This window comes from Nicotiana sylvestris, chromosome 12, assembly GCF_000393655.2.
Source record: "Nicotiana sylvestris chromosome 12, ASM39365v2, whole genome shotgun sequence".
Lineage (NCBI taxonomy): Eukaryota > Viridiplantae > Streptophyta > Magnoliopsida > Solanales > Solanaceae > Nicotiana > Nicotiana sylvestris.
Window position 1 is genome coordinate 99114539 of NC_091068.1, and position 21299 is coordinate 99135837.

General features: G+C 36.3%; 4 protein-coding genes across 5 annotated transcripts; 1 reads left to right on the top strand and 3 right to left on the bottom strand.

The window, feature by feature from the left end:
- The first annotated feature begins 506 nt into the window (after positions 1 to 506).
- LOC104243758 (adenylyl-sulfate kinase 3-like) lies at positions 507 to 4053 on the top strand. 2 transcript variants are annotated; one of them, XM_009799009.2, is made up of 7 exons: positions 507 to 602; positions 1526 to 1674; positions 1907 to 2056; positions 2589 to 2707; positions 2781 to 2865; positions 3055 to 3101; positions 3229 to 4053. In XM_009799009.2, the coding sequence occupies exons 2-7, from the start codon at positions 1551 to 1553 to the stop codon at positions 3325 to 3327; spliced, it is 624 nt and encodes a 207-aa protein (XP_009797311.1). In that variant the 5' UTR covers positions 507 to 602; positions 1526 to 1550; the 3' UTR covers positions 3328 to 4053. The 2 variants fall into 2 exon arrangements, with proteins under 2 accessions (XP_009797311.1, XP_009797312.1); XM_009799010.2 differs by lacking the exon at positions 507 to 602 and adding an exon at positions 729 to 958 and having other exon boundaries at positions 3229 to 3411.
- A 1371-nt stretch (positions 4054 to 5424) lies between these two features.
- Positions 5425 to 7457, bottom strand: LOC104243756 (uncharacterized). Its single transcript, XM_009799007.2, has 3 exons — positions 6996 to 7457; positions 6366 to 6761; positions 5425 to 5748 (listed from the first exon to the last, which is right to left on the bottom strand). Exons 1-3 carry the CDS (start codon positions 7233 to 7235, stop codon positions 5596 to 5598), a joined length of 789 nt encoding a protein of 262 aa, XP_009797309.1. The 5' UTR covers positions 7236 to 7457; the 3' UTR covers positions 5425 to 5595.
- A 10223-nt stretch (positions 7458 to 17680) lies between these two features.
- On the bottom strand, positions 17681 to 18562 carry LOC138883439 (protein gar2-like). Its single transcript, XM_070164127.1, has one exon. It carries the CDS (start codon positions 18560 to 18562, stop codon positions 17681 to 17683), a length of 882 nt encoding a protein of 293 aa, XP_070020228.1.
- A 1000-nt stretch (positions 18563 to 19562) lies between these two features.
- Positions 19563 to 19988, bottom strand: LOC138883440 (uncharacterized mitochondrial protein AtMg00810-like). Its single transcript, XM_070164128.1, has 2 exons — positions 19820 to 19988; positions 19563 to 19720 (listed from the first exon to the last, which is right to left on the bottom strand). The coding sequence occupies exons 1-2, from the start codon at positions 19986 to 19988 to the stop codon at positions 19563 to 19565; spliced, it is 327 nt and encodes a 108-aa protein (XP_070020229.1).
- Positions 19989 to 21299: the final 1311 nt, after the last annotated feature.

The window sequence follows — 21299 nt, forward strand, 5'->3', positions numbered from 1 at the left end:
AACCACTATTGTGATTTAAAAGAAAAGATAACTCGATACTAGTGAAAGAAATAAACATAGAAGCTTATTAAGAATTTGGATTCAAACTTCTAGCTCTAAGCTTTCTCTCTACCGGGACAGATAGAGTTAGAAGAAAAACGCACTATACTTTTCTCTAAATAAAGAAGAAGATGCATTTATTTCTTATGAAAGAAATTAGTAAAATTAAATGGAATAGAAAATTAATCAAACTAATAAAATTCTAAGTCCTGAAATGCAAACTCTTACTATATGTTATGATTTACTAAGCGCTCAGTGAGCTTATTGTGCACTAATTCTGTATATTCCCTGATGACGAAATAAAAAAAAGGAAATTCCAATATAGTGTTTTTTGGGTAGAAAAGATAATTATATTATAATTAAAGGGCCGTTGCTTTCACTCAATTAACATCGTTTCGTACTCGGTCAGCAACGGCTACCGTCACACTGCCTAAAACCTGGGAGAATCACAGAGCCTGACTAGAGTGCCTCCACTTTACTACAGTTTCCATATTCATAAATTTGGAAGAGGAAAGAAAACAAACTCCCAATTCCAAATTCATATTTCTGCTCTTCTTTCACAGGTAATATCTTAATGAAGGGTAAAATAAATTTGCATTCAAATGATTGTTTCTTGCTTTATGTGCATGTTTCTGCGTTTACTGTTCCTGCCAATGTTGATAAAAACTGCACAAGTCCCTTCAATTTCTGAGTGAGTTCACATGAAATGTAGCAACTGGAGTTTGTGAAAGTGCTCACCTTTGGCAAATTTAAACGACTAAAACTACTCAATTAAGGATATAGTTAAGGAACCATTTTAGATCTACCCCACACGTTTTTGTCATTTTCTCAAGGAAATTACCAAGATAGTGAGATCCCATTTTCACTGGAGAGATCGATCCCATTTGGTTGATACCGAAGCGTTTGTGTTTTTATTGGGGTATAGAGATTTAGAAACTAAAGTGTAGCTACATTTACCTTTCGTTTAGGATATATTTAGACTATTTTGTAACGTTAGTTTTTGCAATGTCATGCTTACCTTCTTATGCGTTTAACTTGATTTGTCAATGCTTTTGCAAAAGGACTGTTTTACTCCCTATTGGATAATAACTTGTTTAGGTTAATTTAAGTGTTTTTCTTCATCTATGAAGTATATTACAAAGATCAGAAGAAAAAGGGGAGTGCTAAAGCATAAAGATTCTTGAATTCTCCAAAATCTTCTTTACTTTCATCTGTATTGAAGTAATTGGTCAATGAAAATCATGTTATAATGCACCAACTGCTTAACTGTGTGGCGAAGTCAAGAATTTTGCTAAGGTGTTCAAAGTTTAATATATATATGTATAAAAGGTAAATTTTGATCTATATACATAGTATAATTTTTATATATACTCAGTGTAATTTTCCGATGAAGGGTGTTCAACTGACCAACGTTCACGCTATGTGGCTACGCCACTGAACTAGTGTACTGCTCTTATTAATTTCTCGCATTTTCATGTGTTACTAGGAAAGGCGAAGGGTGCTATTTCTTGATGTCTACAGTGGCCAATCCTGCAAACATATTCTGGCATGATAATCTAGTCGGTAAGACAGAAAGGGAAAAGCTGCTTAACCAACAGGGATGTGTTGTGTGGATTACAGGTCTCAGTGGATCAGGTTGGTGTTAATATGTGTTGTTGCTTATTATTTGTCTATTGTATCAGCTGTATCAAATTCATATAGTTTGGACGTGTGTTTAGAGGCAGAGGAAAAAATGCCATCCCATATTCAGTTTGACATTTAGTCTGAAGTCTGAACTATTATTATGAGGTGGTCAAAAGTTTCAGATGCTCACTCTTGCAACATATTTTTACCGTTAGTTTTCAAGATTCAATCTGAATTTATGCAGGAAAAAGCACAATTGCATGTTCCCTAGGTAGAGAATTTCAGGCAAGGGGAAAGCTTTCGTACATTCTTGATGGTGACAACCTTAGGCATGGTCTGAACAAGAATCTTGGGTTCTCAGCAGAAAGCCGTGCTGAGAATATACGTAGGACTGGTAAGTGTATTCTTGCAAAATATAAGTACAACAACCACGAGTTTAGTAAGTTGTCTATTAGTGAGACTTGTGATGCAAACAACTTGAGCAAACAATGTGTTGCATATCTGTTTACATATGACTCAATAGATTAATTCTAGATTTGGAAGCAAAATCCCGGCTTCAAAATCTCTCCAGTCTCCAGTCCCCAGGATTTCTTATTTCAAAATTTTAAGCTCAAAAACGACCTGTAAACACTTGGAGAACGTGATGGTTCTTTCACCTTCAAATTTAAGTCCACACTCCACTTCAGTTACATGAAAATGGAGTGTATAAAGGCGGTGATGGAGTGGGAATAGCTGCAGCCTTATGGGAATTGCGTGTATCTCAGGCTTTAGGCTCAGTGTCATCCTGAATAGGTGTAGTTAAGGGGTACCTTTTTATTTTCTCTTGGACTAATTGAATTACTCTAGGTACTTATCGGTTTGGCACGACACTTATTGGTAAACAGTTTGTGTTCCTGATTATCTGTACTATCTATAAATTTGATCAGGGGAAGTTGCAAAGCTCTTTGCGGATGCTGGATTAATTTGCATTGCAAGCCTGATATCTCCTTACAGAAAAGATCGAGATGCTTGTCGTGTGCTATTGCCAGATAAAAAGTTTATTGAGGCAAGTCTAATGTTCAACAATTTATTGTAGAATCTTTTGCATATCTAATGTTCCTTTTCTTATGACATTCCAGGTTTTTCTGAATATGCCTCTACAATTGTGTGAAGAAAGAGATCCAAAAGGCCTCTACAAGCTAGCTCGTGCAGGAAAGATCAAAGGTGTGTTTTAGCTTTAGGATAGTAGCCCATATTGCTTTTGATATCTGTAATCTGGAACCAGAGTGAATTATCTCATTAAGTAGTTGGCATCATTTACTGTAGTGCAGTGGTTTATATTTGCTTAATTGGTGGTGAAATGATATCTTTGACTTTATTACTGAATGAAATACTTCAAATTCTTATTTGCAGGTTTTACTGGAATAGATGATCCTTATGAACCACCTTTGAATTGTGAGGTATGTATTATATTACTTCCGCTGGCTGCTAAGCTTTGAAGAAATTGTTAACTCCCTATTGGTTTTCATAATCACTTGTGTTCAGAAATGATATCTTTCACTTTTTTCTTTTTGCTTCTCTTGTTAGATTGAAATACAACAAAAAGATGGACTAGTTCCTGCACCAAATGAAATGGCTGGGCAAGTAGTCTCTTATATGGAGGACAGAGGCTTTTTGGAAGCTTAGTAAGCGTGGCGTGCTTGCTGCAGATAACAAGAAAAGACTCAGCAGATGGAATTGCCGAGAATTTTTAGTTCTCTCCATCTGTTTCTAACATTACATTTGCTGTTTGATATCATCACTATCTATGTGCTACAGGGTTAGGAGGTCAGAGTACGGCTGGCTTGCTTCTTCCAATTAGTTAGATGTGTTACTTAGATGACGAATATGCTACCTGTCAATTTGCCACTTTCTTTAAGACAATGTTGAATGCCAGAGTCTCCTTATAAGTTGAAGGTTTTTCAAGCAGAGAAAACAAGAAAGTCGGCATTCCATGTTTTTATGGAGAAGCTACACTACCAAGGAGATATTCTTGTTGAACTCTCTTAGCAAATTAAAGGCATCTTCTGCTAAGGACTTGAACCAGTGGATTTAATTGGAATTATGCAGCTAGCTTGCTTATTTTTTTGCTCTTTAGTGATTAATTTACTTTTCACTTATCGGGAGTGAAATGATTCAGTCAAAGATATTCTTGCTTCTACGAGCAATTTTGATGCTAGTAATGATTTTGATGTTAGTGACTATATTGATCGTGACCTTGATACGAAGCTGGGACTGCTAATTCGAAGGAATGAGCTAACTATGGATGTAATGCTGGAAATAGACCTATTTTATATGGTGTCACACCTTCAACTTCAAGAATGTTATGACATGTTTGGTAGTGAATTGACAAAAAATAAGGTATGCTGAAAAGTTCCAAACACGATGCCAATACTGAATGATATCTGAAGTTAGAAAATGTATGTTCAGATCTACTTTTTCAAATGGAAGCTCACTGCTTTAGTAGTAATTCTTTAGTTTTATTTAATGATTTGAAACAACAACAACAACTCCCAGGATTAGTCACACATTTACTGGCTCTTATTGACTGATTATTAAATCATAAAAGAATAAAGAAAGACATGTTAAGTGCCGTCAAAAAGAAAAATAAGAGCTGTTTGCCAAATGTAAATGGCCTACGTCAATAAACCATCCACTTGGCCTCCAAATTCCAAAAAGTTGCTTTAGATTAAAAAGATAAGACGAAATCAAAAGCTAAAAGCAAGAATCAAATAGAGATTTGCAGCAAAAGAGACGGAGAAAAGCAATGGTTTTTAACAGTCCAGTGGTGGTGAGTGTGGCGAATTTATCTGCAGATTTTTGCCAATTTATAGCTTGCAATCCGGAAAGACTAAGCAGTGATCAAGTTCTTTATCTCCTCTTTTGTTACCCTTTTCAACAGCTTCATCGCTTCACACTCTGTCTCTGGACTTTCTTTTGTTTCCCTCTGCCTAACTCATCTCTCTCTTTTCCCTCCTCTGCTCTCTTTTAAATGTCACACCACATGCTACTTGAATAATGTTTGTTTTATAACCATCCCGATACTCACTGGCTTGACTAATCTGGATCCGTGCTGTGTATGCTCATTCTACTCGGACATCTTTGCTAAAGGGTGGAGGGATCCCATCAATCCAATACTCCCCTTGGTAGTTTCTGGAATAATGTTAATATATGCCCACATGTAGTACAGTGTCTGTAATAATGATCCTTTTTTTCCCTTACTAAGGAATATGTCATTTTGATCGTCTTACTATGATTTTCTTGTAACTCCCTGTTGGTTATGGGGGAAAGATTTTCTAGACTGGTTATGATATCTAAATTGGTTAAAGATTCAATTTTTGGCTGTTTCTTGTCAATTGAATGATCAGCTAATGGTTGTTGTAGATTTGATGAGTAATTATGTTGTTGCTTTAATTTGTTGTGTAAGATTTATTAGCGTAAAAATTCTTGGTTAATAAAACCTACTTGAAGGAATACCTTGATCAACTTATGCAGAGTTATGGATTCAAATTCGTAATTCTATCACCTTCATCTAATTTACTAGGTTCAAAAACTATTATTTGTATATATTTAGTGGATATTTGAGAAATATATATGGTCTAAGCCGAAAGTTATGGGTTCAGATGAACCCACAACTTGTTTACTGGATAAGCCCCTGAGCTTATGTGAATAACACTATCACAGAACAGGACTGAGCAGCATGTAAAGCATACAAAAGCACCTAGAACGGCCTAAAACAATACATTATTGAAATAGCTGTGTATTATCTTAACCAAACTCCAGTGTTACATAACATATGACTTTACTACAAATTGCTAATTGAATAATCTGGGAATTAAGTCCAGTATATATACAACGGTATATAGTATTCCTATGTTTGGACACTAGGATCGAATATTGAAGTGTTAAAATGATTCATGAGACTGATAAACAGTCTTGAATATGCTCCAAGGAGCGTAATAGTAACCCCTCAACGTCTGTGATGCGTTTGTTTGTTATAGGAACTCCTCTTACTCCACAAATTGCTTCATTCAACTTTGTTGGCTGCTCAACCACTTGCTTCATTTTCTGCAGTTCCACATATATATAACACTTTTGTTAGATCAGTGAGTTCATAAGACTGCACATGCATATGATGAATCATAATTGATAATATCAGTGTATTTCAACCTATTGCGCCAAGTTGTGTACTCTATTTTTCAGGTTACTATATCAAACTTAGTTATAAAATGTTGGTTCCCCTAAACAAAAGTTACTTTTAGGAAAGTTTTCCTAATGATCAATGCATAAAGCTTAGACCAAAAAAGGGAAGGGATCCCGCGTTTACGGAGAGTCCGAGGAAGGGCCACGCTGCGAGAGTGTGATGTGGACAACCTACCCTAATCAAGGGTGGATCTAGAGTTCAACATATGGGTTCACGGGGACCCAACAACTTTTGCTCAGACTCTGTTTATATATTAAAAAGTCCACTAAATATCTATAAATATTTGACTGTAAGCCGAGTTATTATTGTAAATTCTTGAAGTCAATTTTAGGATACATAAGCTTCAAATCCTCTGACCCTAATACAAGTTCTTCCAATTACATACTTGTTTTTGGCAAACCAGTAATATTGAGTGCTAAAGTTGTTGATGTTTAGATTCATAAAAAAGGATTCAAAGAAAATAATGGAAATTTAGTCAAACCTTGTCATCAGAAAATTGGAATTTAAGCTTCTGATTCTGCTTATTTTGTTTCTGTTTTTGGTGATTTCCTATGAAGATGCAAATGGCAGCAGCAGCAATCCCAAAGGAGCAAATAGCACCAATTCCAGTGAAGCTCCAGTTCCATAAGTTCAATCCACTATTGTTCTTTTCAATATCTGCTTCCATGTTTTCTCTTTTCTTGATCACAGTACTCTCTTTGTCAATTACCTCAGCGTTATCCTCAAACTGCAAAGGATCTGAATCAATTTGAGACACACAAGTCTTGTTACTGAACTTGGGTGAGTCCAATTTCATGTTTTCATATTCTGTTTCCTTCATTTTCTTGAAGAAAACTTGTGACACTTGATCTTGTTCATTTTCCACCACAGTTGCTCCCTGTTGTGATACAATAGACGTAAGTAATTAAAGTATGCTCTCCGTAATAATTTAAATTTTCAGGTGAGATGATCACTCAATTTAAATAGCCAAAAAGCAAAAAATATTTTCACATTTTTGATCAACAGAAAAAGAAACATTCTCGACTTTTAGGCGAGATGATCACACAATTTAACATTCCCAAATCTGGAGCTTTGATCTTTTTTAAAAATATTTAGATGGTAACATGTTTACCTCAACTGGAACCTTAGTGATAACTTCTTTAATAACCTCATCATCTTCTTGGATATTTTGTATACTTGGATTCAGCTGATTTGGGAGTGGAACAATTAGTTGATTTGGCACTCTAGAGTGCTCTGTTGAGTCGACAAATTGAGAATCATATTTCCTAAAGGAAATATTTTGGCCTCCATAATCATGGATTTCAAGAAGTCCATTATTAGGAAGAATTTCCCACTCAGTTTCAAGATCCATTTTTCACTGAATGAAATTAGCAAGGAGTTGTTACTATTGAATTGGTTTAAATAGTTTAGAATTCCGTGGAGTTCTTATTCTTTTGGCAATTGAAAAGTCAAAGAGAGTGAGTAATGTGGGATTTTATTGAGAGAAGGCACTCAACTCAATATGGAGGATGTCTTCTTGCTCTTTAGAGAGTGAATGTTGAATTTCTCCTCTTAGTTATGATGGTGATTGAGTCATATAGGTGGAAGCTTATCACTCTTTGAAAAATCAATAGGATAGACCACATATAAGGAGGCTAATCTATACTAGATATTTCTCTCAATTATTAATTGGATTAATTAATATATAGTCATTCTCATTAGTTCAATTATGTCATTTCGGATAAACTTGAACTATGGTGTGAATTAACTATAGATTTTCTTTATATTAGTGGCGTCTAATCAACTTGGCATACCTCAACTGTTCCATTCGATATTCAATATTTACTTAGATTTGAATTACCTAAGTTTTTCATAATTTTCGGTCACTTTTCAATATCTATTACTTACTTAAATTTGAGTACGCTAGTCTTTCATAATTTTTGCTCACTTCATTAATAGTAGTTAAGCCATACCCTTTAGTACAACTATAGAGTAAACAATGTTCTCAAAGCCCTTTTATTTCTTCTCTCTTTTAACTAAAGTGATTCTCATCAACGGTGTAATTATAACTCCAATCTCTCATAACATTTTTTTATTAGGCGAAATACATAAACAACTGACTCATTTACCATTTAGACACTTCAAGTAATTATTAAGTGTATCAAGTAAATACCCGAACGCTGAAGACTCTATACGTAAGCTACATTTGCCAATGACGTGTCAAATAAGCCAATTAAAAAACGACACGTGTAAATTGGAATAAAAAATTGACACATAATTAAAAAAAAAAAGAAAGAAAAGAAAATACATTAAAGATGAAAGAGAAACCATTTTCCTTTACTTTTGTTAAGACCAGTACTAACCCTCCCCTTCCCCCTTCCCCTCCCTTCCATCTTCTTCTTTGCAGCAATCGTGTCCCCCATCCCCTTTTCTTAAATCCCCCAACAAATTAATACTCAAACCAATATGAAATAACATAGAATAGCTAAATAGAGAACCACTAAGGATCGTTAATTGACCTCGCTGAAAAAGCACATTATGCAACCTTCATTGTCGAAAATTTGTTCTCCAAGTAAAGCTAGAAAACGATTCTACCGGAATCTTCAATCTTCTCTCTATTATTTTCTTGATTATGAATTTAGGCTTATATTACTTTTTTTCTCTCTACTTTGTTGTTTTTGGTATAAAATTATACTTTAAATTTCTGCCGTGAAAATGAAATAAGGTGGAGAAATTGTGTTTTTACGGTGGAGATGAGAGTGACAAGACTACTAAGAAAAATAATTGGTAGCTCTTGTTGCTGTATTTTTGTTGCTTCTTTCGCTGGGTTTGGGACTGATTTTTGGTCGATGGAACTAGGCGGAGCTCGTAATAGAGTTTTGTATTGAAAGGTGGTAGTTTCTGGTGGTTTCCGGTGGCTTAGTTAGAGCTCTAATGGCTGATTTCCTGGCCTCTATGGTGGTTTCATGGTGGGTTGAAGTGGTTTTGTTAAGAAGAAAGAAAGAAGAGAGGCTAAGTTCTTGGTTTTTTTCCAAAGAAAAAACAATAGGCTGAAAAAATGACTTCAGGCGCCCAAGACTTTGTTAGCAAACATGCATGTGACACATCAGAATCATGTGTTTACTTTATATACTTAATAAAGTCTAAATGAAATATGTGTTAGTTGAGGTATTTGTTTGATTGTTAAAAATAACTTAAAAGGGCTGTTTATGTATTTTGTTTTATTATTATTATTATTATTATTATTATTATTATTATTATTATTATTATTATTGTTGTTGTTGTTGTTGTTGTTGTTGTTGCAAATTGTAAGAGGTATTTTTAGAATTCACGTAGTCCTTTTTAATTAAGAGAAGGTAGAAAGGAAGAAAAAATTAAAAGAGGCAAGAGTGAAGTTACCACACTCTATAAGTCATTAGATACAACTTAGGCCGGTTTATAGATAATGAGTTGTAAAGCATGAATTAATATAACATACTATTATTCATTTAAGACTCTTCCATTTTCTTCAGCAATTGATGTGAATGGTTTTTTCATTCTTACTTGTAAAGGCCAACGACGCAGGAAGAGAGAGGAGCCAGCTAATAATTAAGTACTTTCTTGGATTACCAATTTTTTTTCATTTCAAATTCTCAAGTACATCCACAATATTCAAGTAACTATGATTCAGATAAGAGAAATATTAATTAAGGAATTGAGATAAGTTTAGCTTTAACCTAAATTTAATTTTTTTAAAAAGTATTTCACTCCTATTTTTTTTCTATAGATTTTAAAAAATGATGTTAAATTAATTATTGAAACTCTAACTAAGAGATACACTTGCGACATTTCCATTAGTTTTATTTATATTAGGCGAACAAAACTAATGGTTATCTCATTATTACACTTATTAGTTTAAAGTACTTTAGTAGTTTCCGTAATTATCTAGAGTATACTATATAGTTTGAGTTTTTTCTAAAATAAAAAAGATAAAGTACTATGTAGACAATAAATTGCGTCAAGAAAATAAAATCAAGATTGAAAATATCGCAACAATTGTAGTATTTTATTTCGAATATCTGAGTGTACAATCTCTATGAATCCTCTGATTCTTCTTTTCAATAGTAAATAAATTCAAGGGCCTTTGAGCTTGATCTTGAATCTATATTTGTTTCCACGAACGATGATCTTGTTCTTGAGCTTGAGCTTGATTGCTTGAACTTGACCTTGATTTGTTCTTCGTTCTTGAGCTTGAACTTGATTTCTTGAACTTGAACTTGATTGCTTGAAGTTTAAAACTTGTAGAGAAATTTGCGGCGTTTGATCCATGAGCTCTCTCTTGCTTCTTGTTATAACTTCTGGTGTCTTTTCTGGGTTATGAAGACCCCTATTTATAGTTGTGGAAGGGAGGAGTTATGATAAGAGCAAACTCTTTCCGACCAATCAAATTGAAGTGTGACATGGTCGCATTTGACTGGCCAGAACATGTCGCTTGCACACGTGGCATGATTACATTGGTCTTTTAGTGTGACTTGGCATGCCTTGTCATTTTGACATGTGGCATGACCCTATTGGCTTTCCCGTTTGACTTGGCACGCCACGTCATTTGACATGTGGCGCTAAACTGGGCCTCTAGGAAGATGACATCTTGACTTAATGAAGTGAGCTCATCACTTTAGCACAATTAAATGGGCTACCCCAATGGATTAAGACTTATTTATTTAATTCATATATATTGAACTTATATAATTAATTCAATTATATTAGCCCATAATATTTATTTGGATCAGTATATTTAAAATATAGTCCAATTATTTATTGAATTTAAATTCAATAAATTTTATATGCCTAAAAATGCCCCATACTTCAAGACTTGTCACAGTATATATTTTGTTTATCAAAGACGAAGCTAGAAGTATCAACTCATATAAAGATTAGCTTTGAATTTGTATGCTTCTTACGTGGGGCAAATGTCACTACTTTTTGAATTCATAAATTATCATATTTGTCATGACATGGACAAACACTAATCACATTACTTTGTCCACTTATTTTGCCCAATCGTGTTCTTTAACAGGGAATATTTTCCCTCTTTTTACGCAGATCCTTGGACATCCCAAGTCGGATACATTCGGGTAATTATTTGGAATCGAAATGCTTGAGGAAGCATATTTGACTTCAAATTGGATACCTAGTGCCATTCCCAGTAGATATAGGGAAGCAATTTTTTTGCCACCTATACACATGATCCCACATCGGTAGTTACTGCACACAAGTCGTCCTTTACACACCTATATAAACCCTATGCTCATGTGATTGTTGAGCATTAATTCGCAAGCCACTTGAGTTTAGTTTTTTGGATTCGGAAGCATCAACGCGAAGGTAATTTCTTCTTCTTTTCTTATGTTTTTCTTCCTTTGTTGTCTTTTTTTTTTCTTTTTTATATGTCAAGCGAGAAAGATATGCTCTTGTTCAACAAGATGATCTATGCATGAAGAAGGCGGTCTTAGGGTGTGAGGGGATGGATACTCATCCCTGCCCAAATATCGGAGAGATTACTCTCAATGGCCCAACTATCAGAGAGATTACTCTCAATGTGGCTCGACTATCAGAGAGATTACTCTCAAAATGACCCGACTATCAGAGAGATTACTCTCAATATGGCCTGATTATCGGAGAGATTACTCTCAAAATGACCCGACTATCGAAGAGATTACTCTCAAAATGATCCGACTATCGGAGAGATTACTCTCAATGTGGCTCGACTATCAGAGAGATTACTCTCAAAACGACCCGACTATCAGAGAGATTACTCTCAAAACGACCCGACCATCGAAGAGATTACTCTCAAAATGATCCGACTATTGGAGAGATTACTCTCAAGGCAACCCGACTATCAGAGAGATTACTCTCAATGTGGCCCGACTATCGGAGAGATTACTATCAATATTCCCCGACTATCGGAGAGATTACTCTCAATGTGCCTCGACTATCGGAGAGATTACTCTCAATGTGGCCCGACTATCAGAGAGATTACTCTCAATGTGGCTCGACTATCAGAGAGGCCAACTTAAGGTGCAAAGGGACTCATATGTCCACCTTAAGATTGGAAAGTTATAGTTCCTTTTAAGGACAAACCCACGAAGAGGACAACTTAAGGTGCAAAGAGACTTATATGTCCACCTTAAGATTGGAAAGTTATAAAGCTTCAACTCGAAGACTTTATGGACTTGATGACGTCTACTTGAACACTTGGAAAACTTTGAAGATTTGGCGGACTTTGCAGACTTCAACCTGAAGACCGACAAACTTGAAGATTCGGCGGACTTTGACGTTTCAACCTAAAGAAGGACAAACTTAAAGATTCGGTGAACTTTGACGTTTCAACTTGAAAAATTTGAGGGCTCAAATATTTCCACTTGAAGTCCAACGAGTTTGAGGACCTCAACTTGAAGACTTCAACTTGAAGATTTGGAGGGGTAAATATTTAGACTTTAAGACCGACGAATTTGAAGACTGAAACTTGAAGACCGACAGATTTGAAGACTTTAGCTTGGAGACTTGGAGGGCTTAAATATTTCAACTTGAAAGGTGGAGAACGTGAAGACGTCAACTTGAAGACCGACTGTTATGCCCTGCAATATTACGATAATGTTACGCCTTGCAGTATTACAATACGATGATGCTACGCTTCGCAGTATTAAATTACGATAATGTTGCACCCTGTAGTATTGTACGTTGAATTTGTCGTAAGGTAATTGACATAAGTCCAAGGGAAAGATTATTTGGAGATTATAAGGATTATGCTACTTCAAACAAGTGATGAGTAAGTTCGTGAAGATGAAAGGGGAAGAAAGTCAAAGAAAATAAACTTTCGTCCAAGTTTGGCATGTTGGGATAAAATACGGGCCGAGCATTAATACCCGATATTTATGGACTAGTACCATACAAGGTACCATATGATCATGTCAATATGATGTATAAAGTGTATTAAAAAGGAGTAGTATTTAAGTAATTTGAGACTATTCTTAATTATGTGGATAATTGGTTAATTATTGAATTAGTGAAGAATTACCAAGTTAATTAAAGAAATCGATAATTAATAATAATTTGTGTAATTCTTAAGCATGATGTGGAAGCCATATAAAGCCCACATTATGATTATTCACTTACATACCATGTGGCATGTGTAGAGGAGTTAGTGGCTTACAAGGATAATTATGTATAGCTATGAGAAAAGTGCATAAATTTGCCAAAAAAAGGCTTAACGGATGGAGCTTGGCATTCAAATATTTTCCATATCCAAAAACTACAATCATAAGTTTTTAATACATTCCATTCTTAGAACACTTCGATCAAAATCTAAACATTACAGTGATAACATGATTTCTTCAACCAAAATCCAACAAGGTTCTTAGCACAATTAACAACGTAACATTTTGCGATTCTAAGGGAGTAAGGTGCAACCTTTTACAAGAATATCATAAGAATTTTTTTCTACTCCAGGTATGTTAAGGCTAAGCTCTTCTTTCATTTTGCATGATCTCATAATTACACAAGTTTGATAACGAGTCATAAAGAAAAATTCATATCCCGAAATTTACGTATATTTTGCTAGCCTCGTAAGTTAAATATATTTTTCTAGTTTTGTAAATTACGATATTCTCCTTATCGGAACTTCATATTCAATTGAGTATTTCCTTCTTCCAGTCAAGAGAGCAGAGAGTCTATATTTATACAGTATCACAGTATTTTCATTACCATTGAGCTATAATCGATGGACAAGTCCCTATTGGGCAACCTCTGATAAGATGGTAAGTTATATACCGAGCCTACTGTGGCTGAGTGCCTATGAGCGAGCCCAGTAGGTCGCGATACAGAGATTAGTATGGTCGAGTACCTATGAGCGAGCCTACTACAATAGAGCAGTTATATATATACCAATCGTTATAGGGCCGGAAAGCTATTTTACTTACTATATTGAGAGAGTTGAGTCAGTATCAGCAGGTAAGCATATCTTTAGATTATCTTTGACTTTCAGCTACTTGCAGTTATTATATTATCAGTTCAGTTTCAGCTTTCTGTATATTGCCTTACATACTCAGTACATTATTCGTACTGACGTCCCTTTTCTGTGGGCGCTGCATTTCATGCATACAAGTTCAAACAGACAGACGGGTAGGCCTCCTCATTAAGTGTTGCCCGAGTTCAGCTTAATCGGTAAGCTCCATGCCTTTCAGAGTTACCGGGTCTAGAACCTTATGTACATCTTGTATATGTATGTATATATGTTATGAGTAGGTCGGGGAGCTGTTCCGATCACATTATATCAATCAGTAGAGGCTTGTAGACCTATCCTGTCAGATAGTGCAGTATGTTGGGCTTGCATGCCTTGTATGTATATTTGGTTAGTTTGTCAGCTGTAGTACTTATGATAGCCTTGTTGGCCCAGTTTTATATTGACATTTATTCAGTATTCGCAGTTGTCTTTCAATGTGGCCCATGGCCAAAGTATCACATCATATGTTTAGAGTCCCTTAATTGCAAGTAGGTACGTAAGGATAGGTGAGACACTGGGTGCCGGTATCGCCCCCAGGTTCGGGGCATGACAGAAGTGGTATCAGAGCAGTTCTATCCTAGGGAGTCTACAAGTCGTGTCTAGTAGAGTTTTGTTTATGGGTGTGTTGTGCACCACACTTATAAGCAGGAGGCTACAAGACATTTAGGATTGTCACTCTTTCTTCTTACTCTAGATTGTGTAATAGAGCTCACTTATAAGAATTCAAACTCCTAACTTCTATTCGTGATAAATGATACCTACATCCAGAAAGACAGTTGGTAAGAGATTGAATGTGGCTATGGAAGAGTTGAGTCAGGGGAACACAATTTTTCATGATGCCCATGATGAATAAATATGAGGTATTCAGCATATCATGTGTGTATTAAGACGTGTAAGTTTCTTGATAAGGATCTCTAAGGCAAGAATGTCTATCCACTCTTACGGTAAACAAAAAAAAGAATAAGAGAATCAAAAGGTAGACACAAGTTTCAACAAATAGAAGAATCAAGGTGAAAAAGGGTACGAGGTACCTAATTAGTAGAGATGAACATTACCTACAATTCAGGAACAGAGATATAAGCATTTTGAGTTACCTTCATTAATAACAGAGGTGATGTTCTAAACGTCAATACCACACAAGAGGGGGGGGGGGTGATTTGTGCGGTACCCAATTTTTCGATCTAGAAGAACCTGATTCTTCTAGGTGTTCTAACTGCTACTGTTGCGGAATTAAAAGTACAAAAAATAAAGAACACAGAGATTTTTACGTGAAAAACACCTAACTCAAAAGGTAAAAAAACCACGACCTACTACTCAGTAGAATTTTCCCAAACATCCACTAAAATCACTGAGCCAAAACAACATTTACAAAACTCTTTGTAAACCTAAGGATTAACTCTAATCCCTGTGTAGCACACAACCTCAACTGTTGCGACACCTTTAAGTTAGCCTATAACTTGAACACTCAAAGTACCAATTACAAATGCTTCTATGAAAGCTGAAAAGGTACAACTTTAAACCACCTACTACAATTGAACTAGAATAAAAATAAACACAATGGAACTGGTTCTTCTATCTCTTTCAAGTAGATTCAGGTTTGCACACTTGAATCACACACGAACTGCTTGCAAAAAACATTGCTATTTTTCTCCCTATTCACGTTTAACTTCTGCGTATGTGCAACACCTGTAAAAGAGAACAATCACTATTATTTAATGAGTTCGTAATCAGAGTTTGATTGAAACTCAATTGCTGATCTTCCATCGAAGTTGAGTCCTTGTTCAATACAAACTCCAACCCTATCATTTATTCGAATTGTGTGATTGTGTCATCTTCCCATAAGGAGACTTTATCTCCTCATCCAATATGCAAACTTTTTGATCAGTTCAGGAGATATTGCTGCTTGATTACTGAGACTTATCTCCTTCACGTGTATCTCACATGTCTAGGTTGATAAATAATGTGCCTCACATGATGAACCTGGTCCATGACTGAGTTCATTTGTCATTCTTCAAAACTTCACCTGAACTTGGGCCAACAAATTCACCATTTTTGATGATGATAAACTCTGTGCTTTTACTAATCAATGAACCTGTAGGAACTCAGCTTGACCATCAACACATTAACTTAGAATTTTAACTTATCATCAAGGACTAGATTTAATTAGGTTATAAATATCACATTATTCAGAATAAAGAGTAAAGCATAGTATCTCTTCCCCCTTTTGGCATCATCAAAAAGTTACATGTATTGTGAATCCCAGATTTTAGTAATTACTCATGGCCACTTGGGCAACTGCAAGTGAGAACATCGATGAAATCATCAATAATCAACAAACATATTCAAACTATTAAGAGCAAAATCTTCATAGAACAAGAGAAACAACAGCTGTCATTGATAAGATATGTTTCCACCAAAAAACCACAAAAAGAAAGAAAAACTTCCAAAGCATGAGCAAAAAAAAACGAAAAAGTCCTAATCTGGGTCACTGGGGGTACTAGTTTGGTTCAGAAGACAACAACTGGACATCCTAAGGCTTGGAGGAACTAGAGGGCTGGGTTTGGAGAAGGTTGAGCATATTTTGAAGCATCCCATCACTCTTCTCCTTTTCTTTTGCTATCTCAGTTCTAAGGCCATCTCTTTCAGTTTCCAGTTCAGCTACACGAGCCTGGAGCCGAGCAATTTCAGCATCCTTAGATCCACACTCTTGAACCAAAGCCCTAACCTTGCTATTCACATGTGTCTTCAGGGATGAACCATGTTCAACTGGGGTGACATTGACTGGATAGCCACAAGCCAGAAGAGTCTTGACCCAAAAGTGTTCCTTTCTTGATGCCATCTCCCATTTCTTTAAAGGCACATTCAACCTATCCAGAACAGTAGTCAATATGAACCCATATGGGGTGGCATGAGCCTTGGAGCCATTTATGACCCTGTCCAGTAATTTGATAATAAAGGTAGGCCAATTGATCTGCATTCCTCTCACAAGGCACTCCATAAGAACCAGGTCCATGTAGTTGGCAGTGTGCCTCCTCTCCTCTTTGGGCAGCAGGCACTTGTTAACAAATTCAAACAAGACCTTGTGCTCAGGCCTCATCTCACTTTTCTGCCCAAACCTGGCTTCAGGCACATCTTCAGCAGTTGCGGCATCACAAAAATTCCTAGTGATTTGAAGAGCAGTAGGGAGAGAATCTAGACATGGCCACCTTTGCCTTGTATAATCATCATACCCCTCACTAGGTATGTCTAGAATTTTACCCAATTTGAGTGCATCAAACTGCACCCTTACTCCTTTCACTATACTGGTGACTACCCCATTCTTCACTGTGGCATTGGCCATAAACTCAATCAATTCTTTCCTAGCCAGCCTCCCATCCATTTCAAGGACCATGTCCTTCCAACCTTGTGCAGCTAGGGTATCCACCAGTCTTTCTCATTCCTGGCTCATCCAGGTCTCTCAACAGTTTTCCTTTCAAAAATTTTCTTCTGCCAAAGATAGCAAACCTATCTTGTTCCTTTTCAGATTCCTCTTATTCTTCTTCTTCTTCTTCTTCTTCTTCTTCTTCTTCTTCTCCACTCCATTCTTCTTCTTCCTCAGTAATTTTTACCTGCTTACCTTTCACTACAGATCTGGTTCTTTTGGCTAAAGGGGGTTCATCAGATACAGGTTTAGAGGAAGACTTCTTGGAAGAAGCCTTGGCCCTTTTTGGTTTGGGTGTAGGAACCTCCAAAGTTGTTCCCCTTTCTTGATGGACCAGTTCCATCTCTTCTTCTTCTTCTTATTCTTCTGCAACCTCATAACTCTCCACAACCTTTGCTTTTCCCTTCTCCTTCTTTTTCTTCTTGCTTTCTACTAGAGCTTTCTGTAACTCAGCTTCACTTTGTCTGACCCTGCTTCTAGTGGCTCTTCCCTTAGGTACTGAAGGTATAGTAGGTTTTGGGAATGACATTTTGCTTTTCTTTATTGGCTTGGAAGCAGTTGGAGCCTTTTGTGTGGAAGCTTTACGCTTCTTTGGATCATAACTGGCCCCAACCCTCTTCAGAAGATCAGCCAGTGTTTCCTCAACAGATGAACCAGGTTCATCTTGTTGCTTGCTTAGATGCACAAGCCCTTCAGCCGCCTCCCCAGAACCACTTCCCCCTGACTTGTTGCCACCTTCTTCAACACCTCCACTAATAGCCATAACCTTTTCTTTCCCATTTCCCCTCTCATCATCACTTGCTCCCTCTTTTTTTTTCTTTTTACCTCCACTTCTACTAGATTCAGCCCCTTTTACATCTTTGACAGGACCAACCAAGACAAACCTATTTTCTACATTTTCAACCACAGTAGAGAGTACCACACAAGAACTTACCTCACCAGGGGTTTCTTGAATTTTGGTAGTGTTAGAAGACCCATGTTCTCCTCCTTCGCTAGTAGAAATAAAAGCTTCAGACTCAAAGCTTGAGTCAGATTCTTGAGTAGGACTTTCCTTCCTCTTGCTAGCCTTCAATTTCTCATTTAGAACTTTTCTTAGAGCTCCAGAAGCTACAGTTTTTCTGGCCAACATTTTCTGCCTACGAAACTTAGGTTTTGGGGTTTTACTAGGGGGTGTAGATGAGGATGTATTTGAAGGGGATACTGGTGGTGGAGTGCCAGGATTATCTTGGGGGTTAGTCATGGTGGATTGTTTCTTAAGAAAAATTTGGGAATTTTGGAGAGAAGAAGAGCGATCAGAACTTGAGAAGAGTTTTGACGGTTATGGACTAATGAAGAAGAGGTGTGGCGTGTATTTAAAGATGATTAGACTTAAATGCAGTAACGATAGCTTTTTCAAAGGTCAATTAGAAGTCTAATCAAGATATAATTCCGGTCTCTTAGTGATTATTAGGCATCACTAGATTTTAGGAAAAAATCCCGATTTTTAGAGTTCTAGGGGAACGAAACCGGTTCAATGCTCAACAGATAGAATTTCTGAGAATTTGATGAATGTAGGACTTCTGCTCATGATTGGAAAAATAATCTTTCTAATTGTGAAGAGTATAGAAAACATACTTGAGCTTTTCATATGAACACATACTGATGAACCAGGTTCTTTATATAGAACTCTCTTGAACATGCCTCAAATGCCAAAATAGAAGAAACTTTGTAAGAGATCAGTGAGTCATACATATGTCACAGGAGTATACTAATTAAAGTATGAAACTGAGTAAGAATTGATCTAGATATTTACACAAAGTTAGAACTCCTAACCAATATATATATTTTCATTATGCATTCTATATATATATATATATATATATATATAAAGGAACAGAATGCATAATATATATTTATTATGCATTCTGAACTGGACCTATTAGGTGATCTTAATCATCCCTAACTCCAACCTGTTCCTCTCAAAGTTTTCTCTACTCAGTGCTTTAGTGAAGATGTCAGCTATTTGTTTATCAGTAGCACAGAATTCTATTGAAATCAATCCTTTCTCATAGTTATCTATTAAGAAGTGGTGTCTAACATCTATGTGCTTAGTCCTCTTATGATGAACAAGGTTCTTTGTCATACTTATAGCACTAGTGTTATTACAGAATATTGGAATACATCCCACTTCAATTCCAAAATATACCAGCTGTTGTTTGATCCATAATAATTGAGCACAACAGGAAGCAACATCAACATACTCAGCCAGCAGTAGATATGGCCGCATAATTTTGCTTTTTGGTAGCCCATGACACAAGACATGAACCAAGGAAATGTGCCATACCTGAGGTGCTTTTCCTGTCCACTAAGAAACTTGCATAATCAGCATCAACATATCCAACTAGATCAAAATTACTACCTTTAGGATACCAGAGACACATATCATTGGTGCCTTTCAGATATCTCAGTATCCTCTTTACCGCAGTGAAGTTGGACTTTTTTGGATTTGCCTAAAAACGAGCACAAAGCCCTACACTGAAAACGATGTCAGGTATGCTTGAAGTAAGATACAAGAGTGAACCAATCATACCCCTATACAACTTTTGATCGAATGATGAACTAGGTTCATCAATATCTAATTTGGTGGCAGTTGCAATGGGTGTGTCTATTTCTTTAGATTCCTCCATTTTAAACTTTTTGATTAGCTATTTTGTATACTTCTACTGATGGATCATGGTTCCATTTGAACTTTGTTTGATCTGCAAGCCTAAAAAGAAGTTAAGCTCACCCATCATGCTCATTTCAAACTCACTGCCCATTAGTTTTGCAAAGTCCTTACTTAGCTTATTAGTGGTAGCCCCAAATATGATGTCATCCATATATATTTGCACAACAAGGAGATCTTTACCTTTTTCCCTTAAAAATAAGGTACTGTCAATTTTACCTCTTTTGTAACCATTCTCTAGTAGAAATTTGGATAGTCGTTCATACCAAGCTCTTGGGGCCTGCTTGAGCCCATAGAGAGCTTTGTCTAACTTGTACACATGCTCAAGACATTCCTTGATCTCAAATCCCGGAGGTTGTTTCACAAACACTTCTTCCTTTAGGTAGCCATTCAAGAAGGCACTTTTGACATCCATCTGATGAAGAATGAATTCCATGTGTGCTGCAAAGGCTATGAGGAGTCTGATTGCCTCTAGTCTGGCAACTGGAGCAAATGTCTCATCATAGTCTATGCCCTCCTCTTGTCTGTATCCTTGTACCACCAGTCTTGCTTTGTTTCTTGTAACTGTTCCATCTTCATCAAGTTTGTTTCTGAAGACCCATTTTGTACCAATGACTGATCTGTCCTTGGGTCTTAGAACTAGATGCGAAACTTGACTTCTTTCAAATTGGTTGAGTTCATCTTGCATTGCATTCACCCAATCTGCATCCTGCAAAGTCTCAACAACATTTTTAGGTTCAATAAGAGATAAAAAAGCATCAAAAGCACACAGATTCTTTAGCTGTGATCTAGTTTTGACTCCAGATGTTGGATCAGTAATAATGTTCTCAATGGGATGAGAACTTTGATACTTGTGAGGTTTCACAACCAACTGGTTTCTGCTAGATGTCTCTCCCATGTTTTGTTGCTGAGTAACATGTTGATGAACAAGTTCCTCTAGGGGGTTTGATTCAATTTCTCCTTGATTAGTTCTCCCTGTCAGGTTGCCCTGATTTGAAGGACCTGTTCCATCACCTGTTCCTTCTTTTGATGCCACTTTGACTTGTGCTGGGGATTCAGTCAGTTCCTTTACCAATCCAATGGCTTCATCTTCATATTCTTGTCTCTCAAAAAGAGTGTTAGTTTCATCAAATACTACATGTACACTTTCTTCTATACACAGAGTTCTTTTATTAAACACTTTATATGCTTTGCTATGTGAAGAATATCCCAAGAATACTCCCTCATCACTTATGGGATCAAACTTACCTAGGGAGTCTTTTCCATTATTGTG

Excerpts from the sequence above, each read along its gene's own strand:
- LOC104243758 (XM_009799009.2), top strand. The coding sequence starts at position 1,551 with ATGTCTACAGTGGCCAATCCTGCAAACATATTCTGGCATGATAATCTA. Across the intron at positions 2,866-3,054 it reads TCGTGCAGGAAAGATCAAAG|GTTTTACTGGAATAGATGAT; the intron begins GTGTGTTTTAGC and ends TCTTATTTGCAG. Across the intron at positions 3,102-3,228 it reads AACCACCTTTGAATTGTGAG|ATTGAAATACAACAAAAAGA; the intron begins GTATGTATTATA and ends TTCTCTTGTTAG.
- LOC104243756 (XM_009799007.2), bottom strand. The coding sequence starts at position 7,235 with ATGGATCTTGAAACTGAGTGGGAAATTCTTCCTAATAATGGACTTCTT. Across the intron at positions 6,762-6,995 it reads TCACTAAGGTTCCAGTTGAG|GGAGCAACTGTGGTGGAAAA; the intron begins GTAAACATGTTA and ends GTATCACAACAG. Across the intron at positions 5,749-6,365 it reads TCCAATTTTCTGATGACAAG|AAAATGAAGCAAGTGGTTGA; the intron begins GTTTGACTAAAT and ends GTGGAACTGCAG.
- LOC138883439 (XM_070164127.1), bottom strand. The coding sequence starts at position 18,562 with ATGACTAACCCCCAAGATAATCCTGGCACTCCACCACCAGTATCCCCT.
- LOC138883440 (XM_070164128.1), bottom strand. The coding sequence starts at position 19,988 with ATGGAGGAATCTAAAGAAATAGACACACCCATTGCAACTGCCACCAAA. Across the intron at positions 19,721-19,819 it reads CAGTGTAGGGCTTTGTGCTC|GTAGTAATTTTGATCTAGTT; the intron begins GTTTTTAGGCAA and ends GGTATCCTAAAG.